The 27,910-nt window shown below is 46.8% G+C and overlaps 2 protein-coding genes across 3 annotated transcripts in view; one reads left to right on the top strand and one right to left on the bottom strand.

Annotated features, from left to right (window-relative positions):
* Positions 1 to 27,503, top strand: part of DHX37 (DEAH-box helicase 37) — a 33,462-nt gene extending 5,959 nt beyond the window's left edge. For both annotated transcript variants that reach the window (XM_079957753.1, XM_079957754.1), the window contains exons 6-27: positions 359 to 451; positions 2,723 to 2,819; positions 3,388 to 3,501; positions 4,238 to 4,339; positions 5,168 to 5,282; positions 5,962 to 6,057; positions 7,365 to 7,438; positions 8,444 to 8,588; positions 10,550 to 10,626; positions 11,027 to 11,259; positions 12,796 to 12,907; positions 14,301 to 14,407; positions 14,771 to 14,959; positions 17,106 to 17,230; positions 17,326 to 17,442; positions 18,783 to 18,955; positions 19,925 to 20,039; positions 21,143 to 21,280; positions 22,596 to 22,690; positions 24,192 to 24,265; positions 25,470 to 25,567; positions 26,534 to 27,503. In XM_079957753.1, coding sequence (XP_079813879.1) covers positions 359 to 451; positions 2,723 to 2,819; positions 3,388 to 3,501; positions 4,238 to 4,339; positions 5,168 to 5,282; positions 5,962 to 6,057; positions 7,365 to 7,438; positions 8,444 to 8,588; positions 10,550 to 10,626; positions 11,027 to 11,259; positions 12,796 to 12,907; positions 14,301 to 14,407; positions 14,771 to 14,959; positions 17,106 to 17,230; positions 17,326 to 17,442; positions 18,783 to 18,955; positions 19,925 to 20,039; positions 21,143 to 21,280; positions 22,596 to 22,690; positions 24,192 to 24,265; positions 25,470 to 25,567; positions 26,534 to 26,616 — 2,572 coding nt within the window. In that variant the 3' untranslated portion in view covers positions 26,617 to 27,503. The remainder of the gene's footprint in view (positions 1 to 358; positions 452 to 2,722; positions 2,820 to 3,387; positions 3,502 to 4,237; positions 4,340 to 5,167; positions 5,283 to 5,961; positions 6,058 to 7,364; positions 7,439 to 8,443; positions 8,589 to 10,549; positions 10,627 to 11,026; positions 11,260 to 12,795; positions 12,908 to 14,300; positions 14,408 to 14,770; positions 14,960 to 17,105; positions 17,231 to 17,325; positions 17,443 to 18,782; positions 18,956 to 19,924; positions 20,040 to 21,142; positions 21,281 to 22,595; positions 22,691 to 24,191; positions 24,266 to 25,469; positions 25,568 to 26,533) is intronic.
* Positions 1 to 27,910, bottom strand: part of AACS (acetoacetyl-CoA synthetase) — a 415,323-nt gene that overhangs the window by 107,213 nt on the left and 280,200 nt on the right. The window lies entirely within an intron of this gene.

Here is a 27,910-nt window from a genome sequence, read left to right as displayed (position 1 = left end):
GAATCTCAAGGTGGCAATTACATGCCTCTTCACCTCACTGTTTTGTCCTTGCAACAACCTTGTGAGGTAGGTTAGGCTAAGAGACATTGATGGCTGAAGATCACCCTGTGAACTTCATGGCCAAGTGGGGATTTGAACCCTGGTCTCCCAGTTCCTAGCCTGACACTAACCACTGCACCTTCTTTGGGTTCAGGCTGTTAGTAAGATAAAATATAGTTCTTCCCTTGGATTCTTCTCAGTTCTGTGGAAGGAACTGAAGGAACAGGGGTTGTGTTGCAACATGATCTTCTCTCCCCCCCCCCATTCCTTTTTTCTTTCCTTGCTGACAGTAATAATCTTTCGTTCACTGCTCTTGTAGGCCTGGTGGCATCATCGGAATCACAGAACCACGGCGTGTGGCGGCAATTTCTATGTCCCAGCGTGTTGCAAAGGAGATGAACTTATCACATAGGTAAGCATACTTGCACAGACTCCAGAAAGTGTGCTTTAGATCAGCCTTCTCTCCAAGTGTTTTGGCCTGCCAACTCCCCTTGGCCCCAGCCAAGGTCTGTGCCTTCAGCCAAGTGATGGTTGGGGGAAGCCTCTGCTTCAGATGACATCAGAAAAGGTGTTGAGAAACCGGGAACAAATGTTGGCCAGCCCACTGTTGGGACGTGTTCAGAACTCAGGAAAGTGAGCTGTCACAAGGTGGAGCTGCTCATTCACTGCATCCCACTTCTGATTATTCCCCTGCTCCTTGACCAAGTAATAAAGTCATCCGATATCCTGACATCAATCACTCTGCATGTTCCCCCTTCTCCACTGCATGTCATTGGCTGGTAAAGTTGGGACATTGTGAACAACATGGGGCAAGTCTCAGTATACCTACCAGAGTACAGAGATGCTGTCCTGTGTGATATTTGTTGCCACCAGCGGGTGTTTTTACTGGGATGGTTTTTCTCAGGGCAGACCCCAGCCATTTAGGAGTCGGGGTCTGAGCATGCATAATAGGTGCTTTCCTTCCTGGCTGGAGTTCATACTCTGGCTCAGTGATCATCACCTGAGCCACCTCTAACTCCTCTCCTGCCACATGGGACCCATGCTCACATACAGTACTTGCTTTGATTTATACATAATAGCGCTGATAGGGCACATTATTAGCTGTAAAATGGCAATCCACAGAAAAGTATACCATATTTTTCTGTGTATAATGCTAGGTTTTTCCCCTAAAAAATAATGTCAAAAATTTAGGGACATCTTATACACGGATACATCTCCCCCCATTTTCTTAAATCAGAGTCCCCCAGAATAGGGGGTGTCTTATACATGAGGGCGTCTTATAGACGGAAAAATACGGTATATAGTGTTTTCTTAGCATAGCTAGTAAATGAAAACTGGTGATTTGTATACTTGTTCTTAACCAAAAGGCTGAGGAGCTATTGAAACCCAGTGAGTTTTTAAAAACAGACTCATAATGGCAACCGCTGTGCAGTTGAGCTTCCCACCTCAGTAGACACTTGTGTATTCTAGTGCCCAGCATACTTCCATTCTAGAAGTCTAGAAAGCCTTAGAAAGTGAATGGCTGTCCCTGCTTCATAGAGGACTCCCATGAAGGTGGGACACACAACAGGCCAGAAATATATTTCATACTGGAAAATGCTCCTGCCTTTCTCCTACCACTTTGCAGCGCCCAGGGAGACTGATAAAACGAATGTCTCGCCAGAAGAATTGAGTTCCAACCCAGGCAGTGCTCCGTTGGTTTGGTCAGCTTTAGCTGGGGTCTGATGAAGCAGCAACAGCCTTGCTGCAACCCACCTGGGATGGCCTTGTGCCCCATCTGTGGGCCCCAACCCACTGGCTGAAGGCCTGTGGTCCAACTCAAAATGCTTGGCTACACAGTGGGATGTGTTGTGGGGCGGGATGTTGTGTCCATGGGGCAGGCAGCTGTAGCTATAAGGAGGTGTGAGTTAGAAGGGAGTTGTAGCCAGGTCCCGGCGGTGTAACAATTCTCTTCGATGTTGAAAAGGCAAGTGCCATGGGTCTAAAATATTTTAGTGGGTCATACTTCCAAACACTGGAAAAGAGGACAGAGAGGAGTTATGATAGCCATCTTCAAATATCTTAAGGGCTGCCACATGGAAGAGGCAGCAAGCTTGTTTTCTGCTGCTCTGGAGGGTAGGACTCAATTCAATGGACTCAAGTTGCAAGAAAGAATCCGACTAAACATCGGGAAGAACTTCCTGACAGTAACAGCTGTTCAGTGGACCAGACTCCATCAGAAGTGGAGTCTACGTACTTCACTGGAGGTTTTTAAGCAGAGGTTGGATGGTCATCTGCCATGGATGCTTTTGCTGAGATTCCTGCCTTGCAGGGGGTGGACTAGATGACCCTTGGGGTCCCTGCCAACTCTACAATTCTATGACTGTGTGTGGCTCTAGAGCAGGGGTCAGCCACCTTTTTCAGCCGTGGGCTGGTCCACCATCCCTCAGACCTTGTGGGGGACAACTATATTTTGGAAAAAAATATGAACAAATTCTTATGCCCCACAAATAACCAAGAGATGCATTTTAAATAAAAGGACACATTCTACTCATGTAAAAACACGCTGATTCCGTGGGCCGGATTGAGAATGCGATTGGGCCGCATCTGGCCCACGGGCCTTAGGTTGCCCACCCCTGTTCTAGAGTGCTGGTTTGTTTGATGTTGGGTTGACCCCAGAGTTCCTTTCATCCTCTGTCCTCAGGGTGATTTCATACCAAATCCGTTATGAAGGAAACGTGACAGATGACACCAAAATCAAATTCATGACAGATGGTGTGTTGTTGAAGGAAATCCAGAAGGTATGGTGTGGTTCTTCCTTTCAGAAACAAAATGCAGCTGTGCCTATGCAATGCTACTTCTTAACACATTGACATACTTTAGACGCAGCCAGTTCCCAACCTGCTGCCCTCCAGACTTTCATTACTCTGGCCATCTGCCATGCTTGCTGAGGCTGATGGGAGTTGGAGTCCAAAAGATGTGGAAGGCACCAGGTTGGGTTTAGGGTGGCTAAGAGATAGCTCAGGGTGGAGCTGAACTGGTTGGGTTGTCATTGACTGAGTCACTAGGCAACAGGTCCCCCCCCCCCCCCCCCCGCAAAAAAACAACCCAAATTCAGATTCAGGAATGAGAGAAGGGTTTTGCACTTCCTTGTGAGGTCCTCAGAACCATGTTCAGTTTGAAGAAGTGGCTTAGGGGCATAGATGTTTTTGATTGCCACTCCCAACAGCCCAGCCTGCTTAGACCCACATGCAGGTTTTGAGCCACAAATTCCCCCTTAAAGATCAAATCAGTTGATAAGTCTGGTTGAATTTTGATGTGTGGTTGTGGTATTCCTCATACACCCACCCACCCTTTTGGTCTTCCCAGGATTTCTTGTTGTCCAAGTACCGGGTCATTATTCTCGATGAAGCTCATGAAAGAAGCATCTATACGGATATCCTGATTGGTCTTTTATCACGCATTGTGCCACTCAGAGCCAAGGTAAGGAGGGAAAGGGGGGTTACGTATCAATAGCATTCTAACATTTGATTATTTTGGTTTTTACAAATACAGTCATACCTCGGTTTACAGACGCTTCAGGTTGCGTGTTCTCAGGTTGCACACTGTGCCAAACCCAGAAGTACCGGAATGGGTTACTTCTGGGTTTCGGCACTTGCACATGCGCTGAAGAGCCAAATTGTGACCCACATGTGCGCAGATGCAGCGCTGCGGGTTGCAAATGTGCCTCCCACACGGATCACATTCACAACCCAAGGGTCCACTGTAATCATATGTGCTTGATCTTACATTCACGCACTGAAAATACTAGGACTCCAGTGCTCCTTAAACTGATGTTTCACAGCTGATGTTTCACAGTTTCCATTTGATTCTTACTATTTTAATACTTCTGTGCAAACTTTGCATGAAAAGAAGGCACATTGATGCTGAAAGTAAGAGAATGAATAAATAGCAGCACTTTAAATTTGGTCCAGGAACAGATAAGGTAGGGTTGCCAAAGTTGTTGAGCTTTTTGGGGGGAAATCTCAAAAATAGGTTTTGAGCATAATATGCTCATAGGCCTAGTTAATTTGTCATTCAGCTGCTACAATACTGTGGGCAGTTTCTGAACAGTCTTCAAAGATCTTACATCAAGTTCCTCCAGATTTGGCTACATCTTATCTCCACCAAGCAAAACTCCTGCCTTCTTGCCTGTGTTTTTGTTCTTACACATTGACAGAAAGGACATCCGCTGAATCTGATCATCATGTCTGCCACACTGCGTGTGGAAGATTTCACCACCAACAAGAAACTGTTTGCCAGTCCTCCTCCTGTTATACAGGTAACAGTGTGACATTCAACTGGTGATAGTGGTTGGATTTGGTGTCACGTTTTGTTCCAACACCAGAGGCCCCAGGGAAAGTGGCAAGCCTGGAGAGGGGAGCAGGGCTGGTCAAAGGATTCTGGACTGCATCCCCCAGACTCCATCCCCTGGACAGAGCTGCTGAGCCCTAAAAGGCCTGAGCACGGGCACTCCTCCTCCTCCTCCCATAGCCTCCCTCCTGGCATGTATCAGGGCTGGTGAGGGGAGGGACCTGGTTCTTCAAGGAAGTGTCCGTGTCTGGCCTGTGGCCCTGGCAGTCTGGGAGGTTCCTGTCTATACTTGTGGGTATAGGGCAGTATAATTTTTTTAGCAATAATTCCCTCAGGCACGACGGTCTCCAGCTCAGGAGTGGAGATTGCAGCTTTCTCAGAAGCGCAGCTCCTGGACTTCTCCTGAGAGTGGGCAAGCAGCAGGGTGGGATGCACAAGCTTAAAGAAAAACACTTTTGAGAACCATTTTAAAAGAGCTCCCATCATATTTCTGTTTTGAGAAGGCTTTAATCTCTGCTCATTTAAGAGCAGAGATTAAATCCTGCTGCCTTGGCTTCATGATCCTGTTCCCTGCTGGAGGCATAGAGCCAATGCAGGATTAAACCACATCTTCTTGCCCGTTAGCTGGCATCACGGGTGGGTGGGTGTGGTTTGGAGGAAATGGCCTCACAGGCCAAATTGGAGCCCCTGGCAGGCCAAAAGGGACCTGTGAGCCAGAGGTTCCCCAGGTCTAAATAGACATGCTTTGTCGTTCTGGGCAACTGCTCTTTCTTTACCTGTATTGTTTTCTCTGTAGGTGGATGCAAGGCAATTTCCTGTGGCAGTTCATTTTAACAAAAGGACCCCACTGGATGATTATAATGGAGAATGTTTCCGGAAAGTCTGTAAAATTCACCGAATGTTGCCATCAGGTAAGCTGACTGGCACAGACCTTTGTCTGTAACAAAAACCATAAAATTAGCTTTCAAATAAGGAACTGGAGTGATTCTCTTTTATGTCCTGGAGCAGGTTCAGAAAAGGGCAGAATGATCAGGGGGCTGAAAACAACACTCCCGGGAGGGAACTTGGCCACATTTGGGGCTTTTTAATTTAGATAAATAGTGAGCCGGAGGCGTATGATTACATACTTAAAGGTTAAGAGGTGGGTGCAGGAAAGAACACTTTATGGTTTCAGTACGCTGAAATTCTTTCTGAATTGCAAGAATATTTTAGTTGTCCCAACAAATTAGAGACTTGCCTGAACTGGAGAAAATCTCCTGAGGAGAGGGATTGGCAATTCAACCACTCTGTGAAGGGCATAGAGGGCCTCCTAACAACCCACAGCACCCATAAGAAACTATAGTTCCCAGAATGCTATGGGGGAAAGCCATGACTGTTTAAAGCGGGATGACACTGCTTTAAATGTATAGTACAGATGTTGCCCTGATGTGACAAAATTCTGTGACTTAAAACATTATTCAATGTCTTCTTCATAAAAACTGTCACAATTTATTTTTTTTATTTCAAAGCATAGACACTGGTGCTTCTTGCCACATTTCCCGCTTCCACAATGCCTGTGGCCTAATTTTAAGATATTTTATCTTCTTGCAGGGGGCATCCTGGTGTTCCTCACTGGCCAGGCTGAAGTACATTCACTGTGTAGGAGGCTGAGGAAATCGTTCCCTTTCCGCAAAAATGCACCCCAAGGTAACGGATGCCCTCAGAGAAACGCATTGGTATTTCTGTATTAAAATCCCAAATAATTGGCATGGTACCAACTCAATAAATGCAGTCTTGCAACTCTTCCAAAAAGCATATTTGTTAAAAGCATTCTCCAAGCCTTTGCACGTGGCCTGCCTCAAGTCCTTGAGGGACAGAATTTGTGTGAGAAGTTACTTCTCTGACAGCCACTGCTTTTCCTTGTCCAGTGGCAGGGAAAACAGCAATCCCAGAGTTGAATGATTTTGCGCCCTGGGTGCGAAGCATGCATTTGAGCAAGAGTCAAGTATAGCACCCTGGCAGGCCAGACCAATACTGGCTGTTAACCTGGCAGTGCCAAAACCTGGCCTGGAAGCTTGCATATCCTCCAGGTCAGGGAGAACCAATGGGTTGCGGAGATGGGTGAAGCCACCCTGGAAGTCTGGGAGGACGCCTTCAGTCAGGGAACTTTTCGCGCTGCAATTCTCCATGGCTCACCACCAAGGGCAGCAAAGCACAGATCTAGACATTTATGCCAGTTTCACACAGCAAACTTGTTTGGAACTGGCTGCACTTCCCCTTTACATTGCTCTATTAAAAATAAAACTGCCAATATCAAAATGCTGGTGACCACAGTTCGAGTCTCTGTACTGTTCTGGCCAGCTCAACTCAAAGAGGGTATTCTAGAGCTGGAAAAGGTTCAGAAAAAGGCATCCTGAATGATCAAGGGGTTGGAGCGACTCCCCCATGAAGAAAAGCTGCAGGGTTTGGTACTTTTTAGCTTAGAAGAAAAATGAGTGAGAGGCGACTTGTTAAAAGTTCATAAAATTCAGCATGGCATGGAAAAGTGGATAAAGAATATGTTTTTCTCTTAACTCTAGAACTTGCAAACATCCAATGAATTTTCTTGAAAATTCCGAATATATATAATTTTTAAGTACTTCAGAAATTACTGTGATGGAAGGCAGCCTAGCTTGACCCCTCACAATATCACTGGGGAGAGATGTAATTTTGTATTTGGTTTGTGACTTGGTTTTTTTGCTTGTGTTATTGAGGGACCTATACTTTGACAGGTGCTGTCACTGTACTGTTTTCAGCACCAGCTTGAAACCTATTTGTTTAGGCAAACCTAAAGGTGTTTTAATCATTTTTACTGTCAATTTTAGTTATCGTTAAATGTTTTTAATTATTTAAACTCTTTTCACTGATAATAAATATAGTAAACTGCTTAGAGGCTTTACTACAATCCAAAAGGTGTGAGCCTTTTTCTTAAGTAAAAATATTGATGTAGATGCTGCTTCCTTTCTTCTTCCCAGGAGGTGGTGAAGACAAGGAGGATTCGGTTGAAGAAATACGAAGATTTAAGAAATCCAAACGGAAAAAGAATGTGGTATGCTTTGATTGAGGGCTCCCAAGTGGAACCCTTGCATTTGGCACCAAATTTAAAAGGCACTGAGGAGCAGTTCAAGGCTCCTTTGCAGCCATCTCTTTCGCTGCCCCACACCTGGTGTGTGTGTGTGCGTGCGCATGTGTGTGCGCATGTGCACACGCACACTGGGAAAACTATTACAAGCCAAAATAGGGACAGATTCCTCACCACTTCCCTGCATCACAATAGGGACCCCCAGATTAACAGCCTTTTGACCCAGACGCATGAAAATGCTCCTTATTTCCAATACATTTGCCTCCTCCCCAGTCCCAGACACTTATTGGGGTCCCAAGTTCTCAGGGCTGGGTCAGATGCAGGTCAGCACTCAAGAAGAAGGTGCAAGCAGAAAAGTTAGCTCTTCATTGAAGAAAGCAACATACAAGGCAACAGTGCCAACGCACAGGACTGGCCCCTGTGAAACAGATGCCAGGACAGAAGCTCTTCACCTTCTACTTACCTCTAGTCTTCCCCCCAGCTCCTGGGATGCTGGTGCAGCATCTGTCCCTCCTCTGCTTCATCAGCAGAGTCTTCACTGCTTTCCACACCTCTTGCTGTTGCCTTTTCAGCATCCAACCATTCCTCCCCTCCTTCCCCCTCTGATCTGTCCTCAGTGTCCCACCACCACCCTGGCTCTGAACCTTCCTCCTCAGGCTTCCCTCGGGTTCCCTGGCTGCTGCCTCTCACCACTCCTCTTCATCCAGCCAGTCTCTGACAGAAATCCACCTCCCATCCCACTTGGACCCTCTGAGGGTCTTCCAGCTCTAACTCTCCAAGCTCCTCACATTCCTCCTCAGGATCCGACCATCCCCTCCATGACACCTCCATGGGCCTCATGTCAACCACAGGGGACCAGGTCTGTTTTGCAATAGTGTTTCAGAAACCACTGCCTCTCTGTGCCTGTATGTGCTCTGAATTTCAGCCTTCGAAAGCCATGATCCCTTTGTGCATTTCTCCTGATCCTTTCAGGTGCTGCCCAAAATAGATCTGGATAACTATTCTGTTATGCCAGTAGATGAAGGAGATGAAGACAGAGATGCAGGAGCTGAAGAAGATGCTGACGCTGCTTGCTCAGATCTCGACCTGGAATATGGAGATGATGGGTTGGAAGAAGGTTTGCCTCTTAATAATAATAATAATAATAATTTTTTATTTATACCCCGCCCTCCCCAGCCAAGGCCGGGCTCAGAGCGGCTTACAAGCAATAATAAAAACAAGATGAATGATTACAACTTAAAAACAAAAATAAAATACAACATTAAAATAATGGAACATTAAAATGTAGCCTCATCGCAGGAGGAGAAGGAAAAGAAAAAAAAAGAGAGGGAGGGAGGGAATCAAATTGGCTCCAAGCCAAAGGCCAGGCAGAACAACTCTGTCTTACAGGCCCTGCGGAAAGAAATCAGATCCTGCAGGGCCCCGGTCTCATGAGGCAGAGCGTTCCACCAGGCCGGAGCCAGAGTTGAAAAGGCCCTGGCTCTGGTTGAAGCCAATCTAACTTCCTTAGGGCCAGAGACCACTAGGGTGTTGTTATTTATGGACCTTGAGGCTCTCCGTGGGGCATACCAGGAGAGGCGGTCCTGTAGGTACGAGGGTCCTAGGCCGTGAAGGGCTTTAAAGGTCAAAAGCAGCACCTTAAATCTGACCCTGTACTCCACCGGGAGCCAGTGCAGCTTCAAAAGCACTGGGTGAATATGCTCCCATGGCAGAGACCCCGTGAGGAGCCTCGCTGCAGCATTCTGTACCCGCTGGAGTTTCTGGGACAGCTTCAAGGGCAGCCCCGCGTAGAGCGAATTACAGTAGTCAAGCCTGGAGATGACCGTCGCATGGATCACTATGGCCAAGTTGGGGCGGGAAAGGTAAGGGACCAACTGCTTGATGCGGCGAAGGTGGAAAAATGTCGCCTTAGCTGTTGCTGTAACCTGCGCCTCCATGGAAAGGGAGGCGTCAAGGATTACACCCAAACTCTTAACGGAAGGCAATGGCACTAATTGGGCCCCCGCAAGAGAAGGCAGTTGGTCCCTCATCCCCATGCCATCCCGACCCAGCCATAGGACCTCTGTCTTCGAAGGATTTAGTTTCAATCAGCTCCCACGAAACCATCCAGCCACAGCTTCCAAGCATCTGGTCAGTGTGTTCGGGGTCGAGTTGGTGTGGCCATCCATCAGCAGATAGAGCTGAGTGTCATCAGCATATTGGCATCTTGGAAAATATGCTAAGGCAGTGTTGGTTCAGTTTCTGCAGGGCCCGTGGGCAAGACTTCCTCAGTGAGCCTTCCTCGCTCCTGTCATCATCTGCTGCTGCCCCACTCCTCCTCATGCATTTCCCCACCCTGCCACTAGCTTGCCAGGCAGAAAGTCAGTGAGCAAGCGGGCACTGGCATTTTCTGCTCCTCCTCCTCCCCGACGCAGTTGCTCAGGTCAGAGGAAGAGGCTGGTGAGGAAGCGAGTGGGTTGCAGTGATGAAGAACAGGTGCAGGCTTAGGGGGGTCCCTTGCCAGAGACGTCCCTCGCTGGCAAGATGCCCAAATATACCAACCCCTGAGGCTGGCTTGTGTTTATACATCTTCGGACCAGACTTTATCATTGAGCGGTCATGGCATATAGAATCATAGAATGAGAGTTGGAAGGGACTGGGAGGGTCATCTAGTTCCAACCACCTGCAGTGCAGGAATCTTTCGCCCAACATGGGGCTCAGTTAAGAGTCTCATGCTCGGCCGATGTGCCCTAATTTATCCTGCTCTGTTCTGTTTGTTGCATTTTCTTTCTCACTCCAAATAAATCACACCATTTTTGCAAAGTTTCCCCAGGGTTCCCTGTGAAGAGGAACTGACAGTTAATCCACTCTGGGAATTGTAGTTCTGTGAAAGGAATAGGGGCCTCCTAACAGCTCTCAACACTTTGCAAACTACAGTTCCCAGGATTCTTTGAGGAAGCAAGGACTGTTCCAAGCGTTATGATACTGCTTTAAATGTAGAGTGCTGGTGGGGCTGTTGATTCAAATGGTGAAGTCAGTTGGACAGCCAGCAGACTGTTGCTTATTACTATTGTGTGTGTTTTTTAATTTTGTGTACAGGTGAGAACCCAGATTCCTCCCTCCCCCTTTATGTTCTTCCACTTTACTCCTTGCTGGCACCAGAAAAGCAAGCCAAGGTAATGATTCATTTCCCTGGCTCCTCAGAAAATGTACCCATGAGCTCATTCTCCCAGTATGGATCCTTTATAAAACATCCGTAAACCCATACACAAGAAAATGGTTTGGGCAGGTTTGCAGAAGCCCAAAAAACACCTGAGAACCAACCCAGTGAGGATCAAGCATGCTCAGTGGGCACAGAATGCTGAGTAGTAGGAATTGGCAGAAAGCTGGCAGAGAGGGGAATAAAATAGAATACCCTGGAAGGAGGGCTTGGCTGGGCAGAGCCCTGAGCACTGGATGCTGCATCACTTTGTTGTATGCCTCACTTGCAGAATTTATAAGTTGTGGGCATCAGTTTCCATATTCCTGGGTGATTTTTCTAGGATCTCCCCCCCCCCTTTTATTTCTGTACTCCAGGTTTTTAGGCCCCATCCTCCTGGGACCAGGCTCTGTGTTGTAGCAACCAACGTGGCTGAAACATCCCTGACCATCCCGGGCATCAAGTACGTGGTCGACTGTGGGAAGGTCAAGAAACGCTTCTACGACAAAGTCACTGGAGTCTCATCTTTCAGAGTCACCTGGACGTCTCAGGCATCTGCCAACCAGCGGGCCGGCCGAGCTGGGCGCACAGAGCCTGGCCACTGTTACAGGTCAGCTGACTTCCCTTCTCTGTAGGAACACAAGAAGCTGCCTTCTGCTGAGTCAAACCGCTGGGCCCTCAAGATCAATATTGTCTGCACTGACTGGCAGTGGCAATTCTGATCATTGACTGTAACGACAAATATTTGATTTGACTGGCAGTGGCTTTCCAAGGTTTCAGCCAGGGGCTGTTTTGCTAAATGCAAGTTCTTTTGGATTCAGTGGCAGTAGCACAAGTGGAGAGAAGTTCCTCACTTTTATTAAGTAGCAGACTTGGATGCAGAATAAAAAGCAGCAAAACAGTCTTTAAGCAGAATAATATAGCATATGCAAGTTAAAATACTTCCCCATTCAGCTATCAGGGAATGATAAGGGGGAGACTCCAGCAGCACAGTACACAGCACCCAACAAGATCAAAGCTTGAAGATCAGACCCCACCAGGGAGATTTATACCCCTTAGATCAGGCACAGGCAAACTCGGCCCTCCAGTGGTTTTGGGACTACAACTCCCATCATCCCTGACCACTGATTCTGTTAGCTAGGGATGATGGGAGTTGTAGTCCCAAAACAACTGGAGGGCCGAGTTTGCCTGTGCCTGCCTTAGATCCAGAGTTGCCAAGTGCTGGCTGGCCTAATATCTAAATTCCTTCCACCTGTTAAGCTAGGCAAATATACAGGGCCAGGGTTGTTAGTTGATCCTGCAGCTGCACCATTGCTGATAGGCACTCAAGCTTCAGCTACAAGTGGATCTTTCCACATCCCAGAAGCACAAGCAGCAAATCAAGAGCATAAAGCAAACCAAAAACCCTTGACAATAAGCATGGGGGAATAATTGTACGAACCAATTAACCTGTCTCCTCAGAATACAAAATTCGTCAGCATTCGGTTTCCTCTACAGAAGCCCTTCTCAGCCCTGTCTAGAGATCCCAAGGATCGAACCTGGGACCTTCTGCCCTCAAAGCAGATGCTCTGCCACTGGGCTATGGCCCTTTCCCAAAGTAAAAGGGCTGCAATTTCAGTGGGTAATGCAGAAGATCCCAGGTCCAGTCCCCGGTGGCATTGCCAGGTAGGGCTGCAAATGACCCCTTACCAGAAACCCCAGAGAGCCTCTGCCAGTCCGTGTGGACAGTCATGAGCTGGGGGGACCCATTGGTCTGCCTCAGTAGAAGGTCGTTTTTTATCTCCCTGTGTAAAAGAGCCCCCAACTGTTTACATTCTAGCAGGACATTATTTTTAAAAATTGCATCTTTAAGAACCAATACCAATGTTTGCTTGATTTCCTTTTCCTGCCTTATCCTATTTTTCTTTTATGTTGTGTGATCCTAAAACCGCTGGTCCATCTATCTCAATATTGTTTACACTGACTGGCAGGCGCTCTCCTGGGTTTCAGACAGCTAGAATGCAGCACCCCTGCACAATCCAGGAGGCTCACATCTCTAGCTGGTCTCAACAGTTGGGAGCAAAAGCTGTGTAGTAGTATATTTCTGAAGCCTTCTAGGCAGCTGCTAATCCCCCTGCCCCCGGCTTCCTCTCTTCTTTTGTTCTAGGCTTTACTCTTCGGCTGTCTTCAGTGACTTTGAGAAGTTCACTTCTCCTGAGATTACCAGGCGACCTGTTGAAGATTTAATCCTGCAAATGAAAGCGCTAAACATTGAAAAGGTGGGAGTCAGTTTAGGGCAGCCTTCCTTCTGCAACTTGGATTATGTCATTCCCGTCATAAGTTGGCCATGCTGCCTGGGCTTGATGGGAGTTGTAGTTCAAAACCGGAGGGCGCCGCATGGTGGGGAAGGGCTTTGAACTAGATGGGACACCAACATAGGAAGCTGCCTTATACTGAATCAGGCCACTGGTTGCTCCATCTATCTATCCCAGGGTTGTCAACACTGACTAGCAGCTTTTCTCTTGGCTTTCAGGCATGGTTCTCTCCCAGCCCTGCCTGGAGATGCCATTGGGGGCTCAACTTGGGATCTCCTGCATGCAAGGCAGATGCTCTGCCACGGAGCTACAGCCCTTCCCCACCAATCACCCGGCTCCTTTTTGAAAAATAGATTGCAGGTGTGGGGAGCGTTAACCCTTTGGTCCCACTATGGGAGCTTTCCCACCAGGCAAATTGCAGGTGCAAGGATCAAGTCAAAGGGTTAAATTAGCCTATCGTCACCAGTGGTCAGGGAGGAAGTAGACCCCCCACAGGTTTATGTTCGATTGTGACTCTATGTGGGCCATCATTCTGAAACCTAGAAACTGCCTCGGAGACAAAGCCTATTTAATGATTTTGTGTGTATATAATATTTAATTTTCTTTTTGTTAGAAAAAAAGAAAGCTAACTTTCGAAAGATTGCTATTCTAATTAGCACAAGAAAAAGGTTTAAATCTGGACTCCCTCGGGAGGTGGTGGCCTCTCCTGAGATCCTTGGAGGTTTTTAAGCAGAGGTTGGGTGGCCATCTGTCTTGGATGGCCCTGCATTTCAGGGGGTTGGACTAGTTAACCCTGGGGCTTCCTTCCAACTCTATGATTCTGTAATCCCACAATTCTGTGATTCTGCTGAAACCCCCAGGTAATATTGGCCCACCCTCTAAAATAAGTTGGTCAGCAGCCTGCCCCCCCCCCCCCCGCTATTTGGTGAATTCCAGCACTGCTGAAGTTGGAAGGTGGCTTGCAGACAGATGGGGATGGGCAATTGTTTATTAATAGCAGCAAATCCCCCCTCCCCTTTTGAATTATGCTGCTGGGAAGAAGAAATCTGTAGTGAGGTTAAGGTAGGAGTTTGTTGGGGTGGGGGTAGAACCAGGAGTGGATTTTTGTGTCGCAGGAGCTTATGCTACGTTCTGGTACTAAAACCAAATTTCTGCACTGGCCATGCATGCACACTGAGGCACCCCATTTCTTAACCAGTGTTCTGCACCTGGGTCTGGTCAGTGGATCTCTGGGTTCTAGTGGTGGTGATGATGTGAGTAGACCCCACAAGCCTGAAGTTATTCCATGCCCATCTTACTCAGTTCTTGGGCATCTCACCTGTTCATGCCGGGTGTGTCGTCATCTTTGTGTTTGCAGGTGGTCAATTTTCCCTTTCCTACACCCCCGCCGCTGGAAGCGCTAGTTGCTGCTGAGGAGCTGTTGATAGCCCTTGGAGCCTTGCAGGAACCCTCCAAATCTGGAAGGTAGACTTTTTACTGATTGTTGCTGTCTTTGTTGCTTTTTTGAAAAACCAAGTTGAACTATGCCGGTTGGTGGATTGTGCTTTCTCTCTTTTCTCCCATTGTGCAGAGCCATCCCTCCCATTGGATAGAGTGGGGTGGCCATCTTGCACCGTTCTTTTGAGCTACCATGAAAGAGCAGAAAAATTATGTTTTTGTTTTACAACTGCATAAATCATACCATTGCCTGTGGCCATCAAATCAGTGAACAACATGATAAACGAAATAAATAGCACACCAAAAATACAAATTCTAAAAGCAACATTTGGAGGGCACTAAGTCAAGAGAGGCCTGGTCTAGGAATTCACTCCTGTTCCCTTCTTCCAGGCTGAAAAAGTTGCAAGAAGCAAAGCTGACCTGCCCCATCAGCCCCCTGGGGGCCACAATGGCAGCCTTTCCTGTGGCTCCCCGTTACGCAAAGATGCTTGCCTTGAGCAAACAGCAGGACTGCCTCCCATATGTCATCACCTTAGTGTCAGCCCTGACGGTTCGGGAACTCTTTGAAGAGTTTAACAGGTGAGCGTTCCCCCAACAGAAGTGCTGGGCGTTGGCTCCATGTCTGTGTCTGCTGCTTGCTGCCCTTGACTCCTTTGGGAAGAATGGTGGGGTGGAAGGAAACAAACAAACAAACAAACAAACTTGCCACTCTCTGAACTGGTGGCCCAAAGGAATGGTCCCCTTTGGTCTGGTCCCGTTGGTGGTAGTTCATTGGCGGTAAAGAATTGCACCTCTGAAAGTTGTTGCAATTCCTCTCACTGTGCTGCTGAGGACACACAGCCCTTGGTCACCCTGTGATGAATAATGGTAGCCTCCAGCTGAGCACATGAGTTGTACATAAGTTGCTTCTGTTTTTTTAGCACAAGTCACAAATTTAATAAAACAAGTATATGTGGTAGAGATTCAGCAGTGTCCTGCACTGCAATCCTATGCATGTCTACTCATAAATTTGGAAAGATGTATCAGTCTATTTCTGTTCAGTGTCAGTTCTGCATGCACCCAAGCATAGTTCTGTCCTTTTTTTGCAGCTTTTAAAAAGCATGCAGGAAAAACTTGCATTTAAATTGTACACAGGTTCCTTAAAGTGCACACTTTGTATGCATTCTTTCCGTAAATTAATGCATTTTGTGGGCTTTGTCATTGCACTTCCCCCTAAAATATGTATTTCCGATAAAATACTGATTTTCGAATGCATTTTTTTGAACCCTAAACTAATTTTTTTGCATTGCAAAATTTGGAGAAATACTGATCTGATTGATAGCTGTGCTCCAATCCACTTATAAGTCTGGGGCAATTGAATTGGTGAGTTTGTGTCTACCAGATTTGCCCTCCATCCTTATTTGAAACCAGGCGCTTATTCCCAGGAAAGAATGTATAGGATTGCAACCTTAGAAAGTATGTGCACAGCCAGCACCCATGTAAGTTCATATACACCCTGCCCAGAGGCTTGGGATCTTCTGCTTGAGTTATGCCACGCTCTTGTTATGGATGTGTGTTAACCCTTGACCTTATGCCCACAGGAAGCTCTCTCACAAAGAAATGAAGAAAGCTTGGTTTATTATATAAAACAGGAGTAGCAGAAAATATATAAAAATGCTGCTTTAGGCAGCAGAGTTACAGCCTGAACAGGTAGCAAAAGACATACATACCTTAAAGAATAAAAGATTCCAGGACTGGATACCTTTTTATTAGTATTTAAACAACTATTATAGCAAGATGAAAACACAAGCAGGATTTGAAATATGAGCATCAGCATTAATTATTAAGATAAATTCAGTAGATTAAAATGGATGTATTGAATAGTATATGTGAAATATGCAGCATCTAAGGGTAAATATTGCAACCATGGAAGGGAGGGTGGGAAGTTCACAGATAAAGTAATATATGGTCCTTTTTGTTTTGTTTGGGATTTTTTGTGTGAAAAATCAATAAATAAGATTTACCCAAAATAAGAATAATAAAGAGTAAAAGATTCCCAAACTATTCTAAGAAGCCTACAGATGCACGGGCAGGACAGTTTTGTTCTAAACCCACACTAGAAGGGGGGGGGGTTACCTGTCCTTAAGGCGAAGCAGACAGGTGCTGAGTCCTGGGAGCGCTGGGCAAGTTCTGTCCTGTTGGAGGCATGCGAGCTAACAAACTTTGAATCGTGTTGCCAGGCATGCCAGTGGAAAGGGCAGGGGGCTGTGGACTGAGGGATTCCTACAATTTCCATAATGCCTTTCAGACTACGTAGTAAGAAATGGTTAAAACTGGCCATTGTGTTTGTTTAACCAAAGGCTGAAAGACAGAGGGCCATTTTCTGAACCTGGGCATCCCTGCTACCTGCCCTCCAATCACACAACCATTGAGGACCATTGAGGAGTATCCTGTACTTGGAAATAAATTTGTATGTGTTAACCTTTAAGTCAGATGTGTGAACTCAGGATATTCCTGAATGCTTTTCAGCAAGTGGCTGGAATCAGGCTTGATTCATGGTTACTGGAGTTCATCAGAGAGTGTCTCCTGTCATATGAGAGTCCTGTCAATCTTATATTTATGCCACAATCTACTGAGATAAACCATATCCTAAGTTCAGGTTCACACAGACCACCTCGCAATGGGAAGTGAGTTCTTTGCTGAGGGATCCTGGCTCATGCTGGGTTGTGCCTTCCCTTTGCTGCAGGCCTGCCACTGGCGAGGAAGAGCAGGAGACGCTCAAGGGGAAAAGGGCGCGCGTGGTGCAGATGCAGCGGATCTGGGCTGGACAAGGGCCCTCTCAGAAACTGGGAGACCTCATGGTCATGCTAGGTACGCTCTTCTGCTCTCCCTTTATCTTTCCGTATTTTTTAATTGTGCGTTGGTTTTGGCCGAATTCCTCACACGATGCTGCCCTTCTATTCCAGGAGCTGTGGGCGCCTGTGAGTATGCTGGGTGCACGCCTAGGTTCTGTGAGGCAAACGGCCTGCGCTACAAAGCCATGGTGGAAATCAGGCGCTTGCGTGGGCAGCTGACAACTGCAGGTAAATACCCCGGGAGCCAGCTGTTGTTTTCTGCCTCTATGGAATAAGCCACATTTGTCCTTTGTCGGGGGGACGCCAAAGAATCAGCTCTGTTCTTCCTTCCTTCCTTCCTTTTTTCTTTTCTTAACATTTAGTAATTTTATTATGCTGTTTTACAATCAAAAACACGCATGAAAACACAGGATTTTGGGATGTCCCGTTCTTGAAAGGCCTTCCACTTATGCAGTGGAACTTCCCTTCTCCATGTCTGCTTCCTGTTTCCCCGCGTCTGCTATGGTGGGCTGGGGAAAAGCCCAGAAGAGATTCAGTGGGCACTCTGGTGTAACAGAGGCAGGGAAGGTCCATTGCGCAAATAGGAAGAGTTTGTGGGGTAGAACCTTTTTTTTCTTTCTCCCTAATATAACACTCTATATATCTTAAGCATGATAAGTACAGTTGTACCTTGGATCCCGTACGCCTTGTGACTCAAACGTTTTGGCTCCTGAACGCCGCAAACACAGAAGTGAGTGTTCCGGTTTGCAAACATTTTTTGGAAGTCAAACGTCTTCCGCGGCTTCCAGTTGAGTGCAGACAGCTGTTGGGGCCTAATGTCCAGAAAAATACTTCTTGAAATGTTGCTTTCCTTTCACTCATTTTCCTTGCATTCCTTGTTTGCGATGTTCAAACTGAGCCAAAGTGTTTTGTGACACCTTAAAAAGACTCACTAATTGATTGTGACACTTATTTACTCCACATGTGCCCATCCAATTGGCAGAATAGTCACTACTGCAGGTGCCACATAATAACTTTCCCGCATTTGTAATAATTTGCTCGTGTGGCAGCCCCTTCACTTTGCAACTCCCTGCCTATTGAGACCAGGCAGGTGCCTTCATTGTATTCTTTTCAGCACCTGCTTAAAACATTCTTGTTTAGACAAGCCTTCCCAGATGCTTAGAAAGTTGAGGTAATTTTAATCTGTTTTAGTATTTATACTTTAGGATGTTTTAAAGTATGGTTGTGTTTTTATTTTTCTTTTACTGTTTTATCTCTTGTAAATCTCTTTGAATGTTTTTTAAATAATTAAGCGGTGTATACATTTTATGAAGTAAATATATTTTCCCCATGGGATATCTCCTCCCCTGAGAGCCTCCCCCAAATTTGAAAACAGGCCTTGCTTCAGTGCTGGGTTGCTGCATAAGCTGTTGTGAACTAATGTTGCTTTTCCTTCAGTTGTCCTTTGCTTTTGCCCATTTGTTATTTTTCTGAGTTTTGTACAGAGGCTGCCCCTCAGTCACAACCTAGGCCATGTTAACTTAGCCTGGCCTCCTGATTTTTGACCTCTTTCTTCCCTTTGCTGCAAGTGAATTCAGTCTGCTCGGACACCGGCTTCTTTGTCGATCCCAAAATGAAGCCCCCATCAGAAGCACAGGTGCTTTTCCTGAGGCAGATAGTCTTGGCCGGCCTGGGAGACCACGTTGCCCGGAAGATCCAAGCTGAGGAGCTCCTAGATGAGAAGTGGAAAAATGGTTACAAAGTACGTGCAGCTCAGTTTATTCCCTTTGGATCATTTATGGCAAGAATTGGGAACCCTTTTTGGTCTGAGGGCCACAGGCCAGTGGTGGCCAGTGGTCAGTTCTTCTCCTGACCAAGCACCTCAGACTGTGTCTCTGTCTTGGTGGCTTTCCTCTGATGTGAAGTTCTTTTTATTATTGGTCTGCTTTTACTATTGTCTTCAACCATATCTTAGTAATTTTGGGTGGACTGCCTTTTTCATTAATCACCGGTCTCCTGGTAATTTATTTGTGAGGAGTGTTTTGTAACTGTATTTCTTTTAAAATGACTTGAAAGAGTTTAATCTCAAAGGTGCCCTGTAAGTATTTTACATATGTTACTTATGTAATTTAAGGATTTCAGAGTGCTGCCGGGGGGGGGGGGTTGAGGTGGCAGGTGTTAGCAAACGCTATCCCCCCTGCCGTTCTGTTGGGTTGGACTAGATGACCCCTGGGTTCCTCCCAGCTGTACAGTTCTGTGATTGCTGAGCTCCACACTTGTCAGAGGGTAGAGCACTTTGTGCCCCTTAAGGCACCCCATAACTGTTCGAGTCAACAGCTAATCCAGTCAGCTTTGCATGTTGAATTAGCAAGGGATTGTGTGCGCACTCTGCCTGACCAGATCTACTTTTGTGGCTTTTTTTGCTAAAGCCCAAAGGTCTGCCCCTTTAGAACCAAGTACAAAATAGTGCTTGATTTGACAAGAGGCGAGGGCCAAACAGCGACTCGTGCAAAGATGCAACCAGAGAAGCTGTGCTGTTGCATTGGCCACAGTCGCTTGATCTGCCAGTTTCCGGGCAGAAGAACAAAACGTCTTTTGTTCCATTAATGGACCTTGTGCCTTCCTACTTTTGGAACCTTCCTGGTCTCTAAAATATTGAGTTTGTTTTTATTTGTTTTGCTTTCTTCCTTCTCCACACACTGCCGTCTCTTGCTGCACCTCGCCAACCCAGACTCCTCTTCTGGACGATCCAGTCTTCATCCACCCCAATTCCGTCCTCTTCAAGCAGCTCCCTGAGTTTGTGGTGTATCAGGAGATTGTCGAAACCACAAAAATGTACATGAAAGGTGAAATCAACTCCTTTCCCCTTTCTCTCCTCTTGAGAATAATCCTAAAGAATCAACCCAAAGGCTCCTTTATCCCAGCACCCTCTTTGCCTCAGTGTCCAGCCGGATGCCTCTGCCAGAAAGCTCCCTGCTGTTAACTGCCTGGCAACTTGTTCTGGAGACAGACTGCCTCTGAAACGGAGATTTTATTTACCTATCATGGCTCAATAGTTATTGATAGGTTCCTCCTCCTCCTCCTGGAGTTGCTCTAATGCAGCTGTGGGAAGCCTCCAGATGTCACTAAACTACAGTTCCCATCATCCCTGGCCATTGGCCATGCTTCCTGGTGCCTATGGGAGTTGTAGTTCAAGCAACATCTGAAGGGCCAAAGGATTCCCATCACCTTACTTGTGTGTCACATAGCATGCCTACAGAAATGAGCAGTTTAGGGTGGGATGTTAGAGCTTTGCAGTGGCTTAAATGCACTGACAATTATTTTTCCTTTTAAAGTTGAGATTGTATGAAGTACAACTTAGTGGCTTTTATGCAGTGTCCCTACAGACTCTTAGAGGAGCCTTAGAAGTTTTATCATAGGCTCTTCAATAAGAGAGATCAGTGGGAGCAGACAAGTGGCACACAAGAATGGACACTTGCGCTTGCCAGTAGTCCCAGCACATAGCTGTGAGAGAGTGCTCACAGGCCTGGACTCAGCACTTTATAGCTTTAGGCAACTGCCAGGGACCTTAATGGGGCCTACTGCGTTTTATTATTGTGTTTCTCTAACAGCAAGGTTTTAAACTGTATTTTAAATTGTGGTAACCTACCCTGGGACCTTAGGATATTACCTTAGGGCAGGTAATAAATGGGATAGGGGCTAAGCAATAATAATGTGGGGAGCCCTACACCAGGCGGCTGGCTCTGAGATACTGCCATTTTAAATTTCCCACAATGCCCTGGGGTGTTTGGCATTTCTCCAGGGCATTGTGGGAAACGTTAACAGCAGCTTCCTGGACCACCTACCATTGTTGCCAGGTAAACCTGCAGCACTTAAAAAGGCAGTTCAGTAAAAGCCACTCACAGCTCCCCAGAACTGTCTTTAACTGGTCACTTTTGCTCTCCTTAAGGTGTCTCAGCCATTGAACCAGAATGGATCCCGCTCCTTTTGCCTCCATACTGCCACTTCGAAAAACCTCTGGAAAGCCCTCCTCCTTTTTACTGCCCTGAAACGGGTAGGGTTCGATGCCACAGACCAAGTGTCTTCTGTAAGTTTCTCAAGAACAGCTTGGCTTTGATGGGAAGTGATTTGTTACTAAATCCACATTAGGAGAATACTGTCATCATGGCAACCGCAATATCACAAGCTTTTGCATTCTCCAGGAGTCTTTGGGGTAGCAGCCAGTGTTAATCCTACTCAGAGGAAAATAATAATAACCTACTGAAAATAATGGACATGGCATAACTTAGGTTTGGTATTTCAGTGTATCTACTCTTGAGTAAAACAATCCTTTCTCAGGGTAGGTCAGGGATAGCCAATGTGCTGCTCCAGCTCCCATCGGCCGCATGCAGCATTGACAGGGGTTAGGGATGATGGGGGTTGGAGTCCCAACAGCATCTGGAGGGCACCAGGTCAAAAAAGGCAAGTCTAGGAAATGGCTCACATTCCCATCAGGGTTTCTTAATATGAAAGCCCCAGAGTATACATCATGTCACAGTCTTCAGGCATAAGGGGGTGGGGAGCAGGGATAGGATAGCAGACATTCAGGGGGGACTTGTGTAAGGATCGGGTTGGGAACAAGAAGCAAAATCATACCTGAGCCCCCATCTGTGAAAACACAGAACTGGCTGGCACTCACCAGGTTTATTGCTGTTGCACAAAAAGCACCTGTGCTACAAAGGTTTTGCTAACAATATACACTTGAAATAGAAGTTCTGCTATGAGGATTCCCACTTAGGTATTTCTAGCTGCCATTCATGTCCTTCAACCCTCGCCCATGTGTAGGAGGGGATGAGTGCCAGGGCTGGCCCACCCGGGAGGCAGCAGCCTCAAACAGCAAGCTCCACAGGGGCAGCAGGTCCAGCCTCCAAGGAAGGCATCTCCCACTGCTGCAGCCGCCACAGGGCCAGCAAGAGCTGCAGTGTGCTGCTTGGGGGCCGGAGCTGCCTCTGCCTCAGCAGCCCCACCCCCTGCTTCCTCTAGAACAGCCTCTCAGCAAATAGCAGGCGCTGCTGGTCTCCCCCCTTTCTCCTCACCTGCCTAGCATGATTCAAAGCAGGGTCCTTCCCTGCAGTGCTCTTTGATTCCCACTTCAGCCATCAGGTAGGGTTGGTTTGATTGCTCCCTTGTAAATCTTCACTCTGCCCTTGTTTCCTGGCAGTGGTGCAAGGGGGGCATTTTGTGGTTTTCCTTAGGTGCCAAATGTCTTAGGCTGGCCCTGCACACAGACAAGAGCCAGCTTGCAATCTGGAGACTTCACCCCCCCCTTCCCTCCTGCCTACTCAGCCTTCTGCTGAGAGAAGCAAAATGAAGAGGATGAGTGTGGATTAGTGCCTTAACAAAGTTTGGTAACCTCTCTGCAGATCGGGTAGGCTGGCAGCTTCCTGCTGTAGAAGTGGATTACCCAGAAGGCCTTGAGTGCTACAAATATTTCACCAAGTTCTTATTGGAAGGGAAGGTAAGAACATTTTTCTCGACCTACCGTATTTTTCGCACCATAGGACGCACCTTGTTTTAGAGGGGGGAGAACAAGAAAAAAAAATCTCCCCCTCTCTGCCCAGCACCCCTTCAGCGAAGCGGCAGGAGGTGCTGCGCAGAGAGGGGGAGAATTTTCCCCCTCTTGTTTTCCCGCTCTAAAAGGTGCCGTTTAAGGTGCGTTCAGGTGGCTACCTTGGAAGCCTGGAGAGCGAGAGGGGTCGGTGCGCAACGACCCCTCTCACTCTCCAGGCTTCAGGTTCCTTTCGATCTGCTCTTTGGGGCTGAGGGGGAAGCCCACCACCAGCCCCAAAGAGCAGGTCAGGGAGCAGCGGAAAGGCGCAGCGGAGAGGCTGCTGCCGTAGTTGCACGTCACTTCTCCAGCTGGGAGAGAGTAAGTGGGGCTTCTTTAGCCCCACGCGGCTCTCCCGGCTAGAGAGGTGGCGCGCGGCTAAAGAGGCTCCTGCCATAGCCAGGAGAGGGTCACGGGGGGGGGGGGGGGGGCGCTGCTTTAGCCCCGGGTGCGCTCTCCCAGCTGGAGAGGTGACACGCGGCTATAGAGGCTCCTGCCATAGCCGCGCGTCACCTCTCCAGCCAGGAGAGGGTCGCGGGGTGCTTCTATAGCCCCGCGCGCGCTCTCCCGGCTGGAGAGGTGACACGCGACTATAGAGGCTCCTGCCATAGCCGCGCGTCTCCTCTCCAGCCGGGAGAGGGTCGCAGGGCTATGGCGTCTTCGCTCCATAGGACGCACACACATTTCCCCTTCATTTTTGAAGGGGAAAAAGTGCGTCCTATAGAGCGAAAAATACGGTAATTCCTTGTGTTTATATATATATATATGTATGTATATTACAGTATTTTCATTGCTGTTAGGATTCTTAATGTATAGATTTTGTTAGTTAAACATTTCACCTTTAGCTGAAATGTATTCAGACTGAGACTTGGCATAAAATAAGAAAACTTATGTTTATTAAAGGAAGTGCATTACTGATAGGAAGCAATTATATAGTCCTAGCTAGGTTTCTCCAACTAGGTTGGAGGCCATGCTTTCCTCTTTGCTCTCAGAAGATAGATCCCACCTCCCAGAGTGAGAGGAAGAGCAAGTGCAGGAACTTGTAAACAGGATGCAACCTAAGACTATCAGTATAAACATCAAAGAGATAATGAGAAGTCAGCATAGTGATGAAGGTATAGGGGTAGTTTGGGGAGCTGGAGATCAGATCGCTGCCTCTGTCTGTCTTAGCCCACACAATCCCCTCTGGGTGCTGAGTTGCACCTAAATGTCCAACGAGGATTTTGCAAGGCATCCTGCGAATTATATTGAAAGGTGGGCTGTGAGTACCTGAAATGAAACAATGAATTCTAATGCCATTTTCAACAAGCAAATTAATCAGAGCCTCAGTGTTTTACAGCTCATTGCCTTAAGGTTCCTTGAAACACATGGTGGCTCTAAAATTGAATATAAAGCTTGTTCCTTCTTTTAGGTTGTTAAAAAACTGGCTGCTTACAGCTGCTGCTTGTTGTCCAGTCCAGTGACAATGCTGAAAACGTGGTCCAAGTAAGTTGTTGTTTTCTGTACTGCTTTATATTTTTCAGGAAAAAACCACCTCATTAAAGCATTCAATAAAACAATCCAGAATAAAGCATTATTGAAGAAAGTCAAATAAAAAGTATACATTCAAAGCAACATAATTAACACAGGACTTGGTTTGCCGCAAGGGGAAAAGGAAGCCGGTGTTTCTACCACAGCGAACCAGCTGCTGTTTTTGGGTGTCAGAAAAGGTTATTTAACTGCAGCCCATGTTTTGTTAGCCCAAAAATCAAAAGCGAGCAAGGTCCCAGCGAAAGAGGATTGGCAACTTAGGTTGACGGAATATGCAGAACTTGCAGACTTAACACATAGAATAAGAGAGCAAGAAGAACACATATGTAAAAAAGAGTGGAAAACATTTATTGAACATATGGAAAATAGCTATAGTATTGTTTGCTTTGCTGGGCCCTTTAGGCCACCCCCTCAACCCCCCCCCCCCCGTGCAGGAACACGCTGGCTTAGCAGCCCCAGCAGGACTGATTGCTGCTCTTTGCAGTGCAACCGGGTGGAGAGTGCGAAGGCGACACAGCATCTCCTTCCCTGCCCCCTCCCAACCAGACAGGATTTTAAAAACCCTAGTTAAACATTTCCCACCCCAGTCGATTTGGGGCTGGATCTGCGTAAGGAATTCCTGAAGTCAGCTCAGATGGGGGGGGGGGAGTGAGGGGTGTACACAGCCATAGAAACTAACAAATTGCATTACCTGTTTATAGAACTCAGTATTTTTTGGTTTCTTAGAATAACTGAACAATGCTGGGTACTTTCATATAGTCTTCAATGCATTTCTTTGTCAGTTCACTATGCATTTGGACACCTCTTAAGATAATGCAATCTAATTTTGCATTATAGTTCCCAAGGTCAAGGTGCAGATTATCATCTGTTTGGCTACAGTTAGACATTATTTTGAATCAAGATAGCAGACTTGACCTTTCAGAACTTCACTGATTTAAACCACACTATTTTGGGGGGGAAGGCAGGTTGCTCCTGGAGAAACACGGCCCATGAGGCTGAAGGTAATAAATAAAAATCCAGGTTTCTTCTGGGACCATATTTTATCTGAGCAGGGGGAGAGTTTTACTGAGAACTGAGCCATTTGAGTTCCTTCAGAATTTTGAGCGTACATTTAATCTATGTGCTGATTTTTGCCTGTCTCCTTTGGGAATCCCTGCAGGCTGCAACCCAGGACAGAGTCACTGCTGCAAGCTCTTGTCTCTGAAAATGTGGATAACAGGGATGCTTTACTTGCTGCCTGGAAGAAGAACCCAAAATGTAAGCTTTTCAGATGTACGAGGAGCACGCTTCATTATTCTTGTGGATCTATTTTAACTTTATTTTTGAGCCACATCAACCTTCTACCCAAACTGTGTGTGAGTGAGAGTTCTCCCTTGGAAGTATGTTGCAACATCCTGGGCCTCTAGCCCCAGGAATGTAGACCTGTGGTCCTGCAGATGTGCTGGAACTACGTCCGCCCTCATGCCTGACCATTGGCCCATGGCGGCTAGGGCTTCTGGGAGTTGTAGGCCAACAGCAACTGGTTCCCCCTTTGCTGCTTGCAAACAAACAATCCAAAACTATTTCCTCCCAAATATTTCTGTGTCCAGTGTTAGAATTTCTAAAGCAACTTTTAAGAACGGCTCATGGAGGTAGGTCACCCACTGTACTCTGCTATGGTGTTTGGAGTCCGGGTGACGTCGCAGTAGCAATCAGTTACTTGTGGTTTTGAAGATGAGCACAGGAATTTGTTACCTGTCTGCCTGGAGCAGGCCTTCATAGTTTATATGCGATAGTAGGGATCATTGCTAGATATGCCACCATACTAGACAGTGGGGGCAGAGACTTGCTGTTTGGCCCTGGCATGACCTAACTGTGACTATCCAGCCAGCCAGCAGCATTGTTATGTCTGCCACACACCAGTTGGATTTTGCAGAGTACAGTACAATTTGCTCTGTGGCTTCAGGGTTTTTTTGATGGTTTATTTATAATATTTGTTAGCCCCCACTCCTTCCATCAGAACATTCCAAATTGGATTATAGAAGTGTGAAAAACAGAATAATCTGCACAACAACACTCAGACACCTATGAAGCATCATCTGTTAGTTGCTTCAGATGTCATGTGAAGACTTACCTCTTTTTGCCCAGACTTCCCTTGACCCATAAGATTGCACTCTGTTTCTGAAATTCTGTTTTTTAAGTGTTCACTCTTGATGGTTCCCCCCTGCCCTTCTCTTTTTAAAGATTTGTTGTCAGAATATTGCCAGTGGATCCCAGAAGTTACACACCAACAGGTATCTAAAATCTGGCCACCCTTGCCACCATGATCTTTCATGCAAGCTCCTACCATCCACCCTGTCCTGGAACCAGCGATGGCTGCGAAAACACAAGGAAAATCGATGTCTGTATTTGAATGGAAAGAGAGAGTTCATGCTCAAGGAGCAGGAAGCAGGATCAGTTTCCTCCTAAGGAGCACCCCACCCATGATCCATGCAGGCCCACTGCATTTTGGACTCCCACATGCAAAGGATTGGGGGTTGGATTGACTGTGAAGCTGTCATGGGTGGGTGTGTTTGTAACAGGAATTACCAACTTATGTTGGCTCATGGGCACTTTTTGGAGGCAGTGCTACCCCCTCCAGTCACTTCTCTCCACACCACCTGCTTAGCTCTTGTCAGGTTGCCTTTCCCTGTCTTTCCCTGTCCCTTCAGGAAGCTAGTGGTCGGGGATGGTGGGAATCAGATATCCAGATGTTTCTGGACTTGTAACTCCCATCATCCTTGGCTGCTGGTCATCCTGGCTGGGGTGGATGGGAGCTGAGCATCCAGCAGCTTTATACCATAAACCACCTTGTGATCTTTGGATGAAGGATGGTATAGAAATTTAATATATAGCAACAACAACCACCATCCTGGGTAGCTCATTTGGTTAGAGGGTTGGTGGTGCTGATAATGCCAAGGCATATTCCTTCATTGCAAGGGGTTGGACTAGATGATCCTTAGGGTCCTTTCCAACTTCACAATTCTATGATTCCATGACCCATTTCTGGAAAACTGCTGAGCCACCATTACTGTGCCTCATTTCTGTTGAACCCACCGTCATGGGAGCTTCGTGTATATACATATATATATATATATATATATATATTGACCTGTGTTTGTAAAAAAATAACAATTGTGTAATAGTGATATCAATGAATTTTTCTGGAGAGAAAGTCTGGCCTCATTATTGGTTTTTCTACTCCATTGTGTTTTGCCATCTCTGGACTCTGTCTCCTCTCTCTGTTTCCTGATGCTCAGGGCATCTTCCTTCTCCAACCTGGTGCCCTCCAGGTGTGGATACAGCTCCCATCAGCCCCTGCCAGCACAGGGGTTAGAGGAGTAATAATCCAAAACATATGGAGGGCACCAGGTTGGAGGGCAAGGCTAGTTCAGGCTGTGAGTGCTCATATAGCCAAAACGGCACCACCCCCATCCAAGAAAATAAGTTACGGGTAAGTGTGGGCAGGAGAGAACCCTGTGTGAAGGGTTGAGGGGCAATCCTCAGACCATCCAAGTGAGGATTAAGCGTTCTTAGCTACAGAAAGCTAAGTGACTGAAGGATTGGAACGGAAAAGCAGGT

Source organism: Podarcis cretensis (genome assembly GCF_951804945.1).
Source record: "Podarcis cretensis genome assembly, chromosome: 16".
Classification (NCBI taxonomy): Eukaryota; Metazoa; Chordata; class Lepidosauria; order Squamata; family Lacertidae; genus Podarcis; species Podarcis cretensis.
This window is presented reverse-complemented; position numbering and strand designations above follow the sequence as displayed.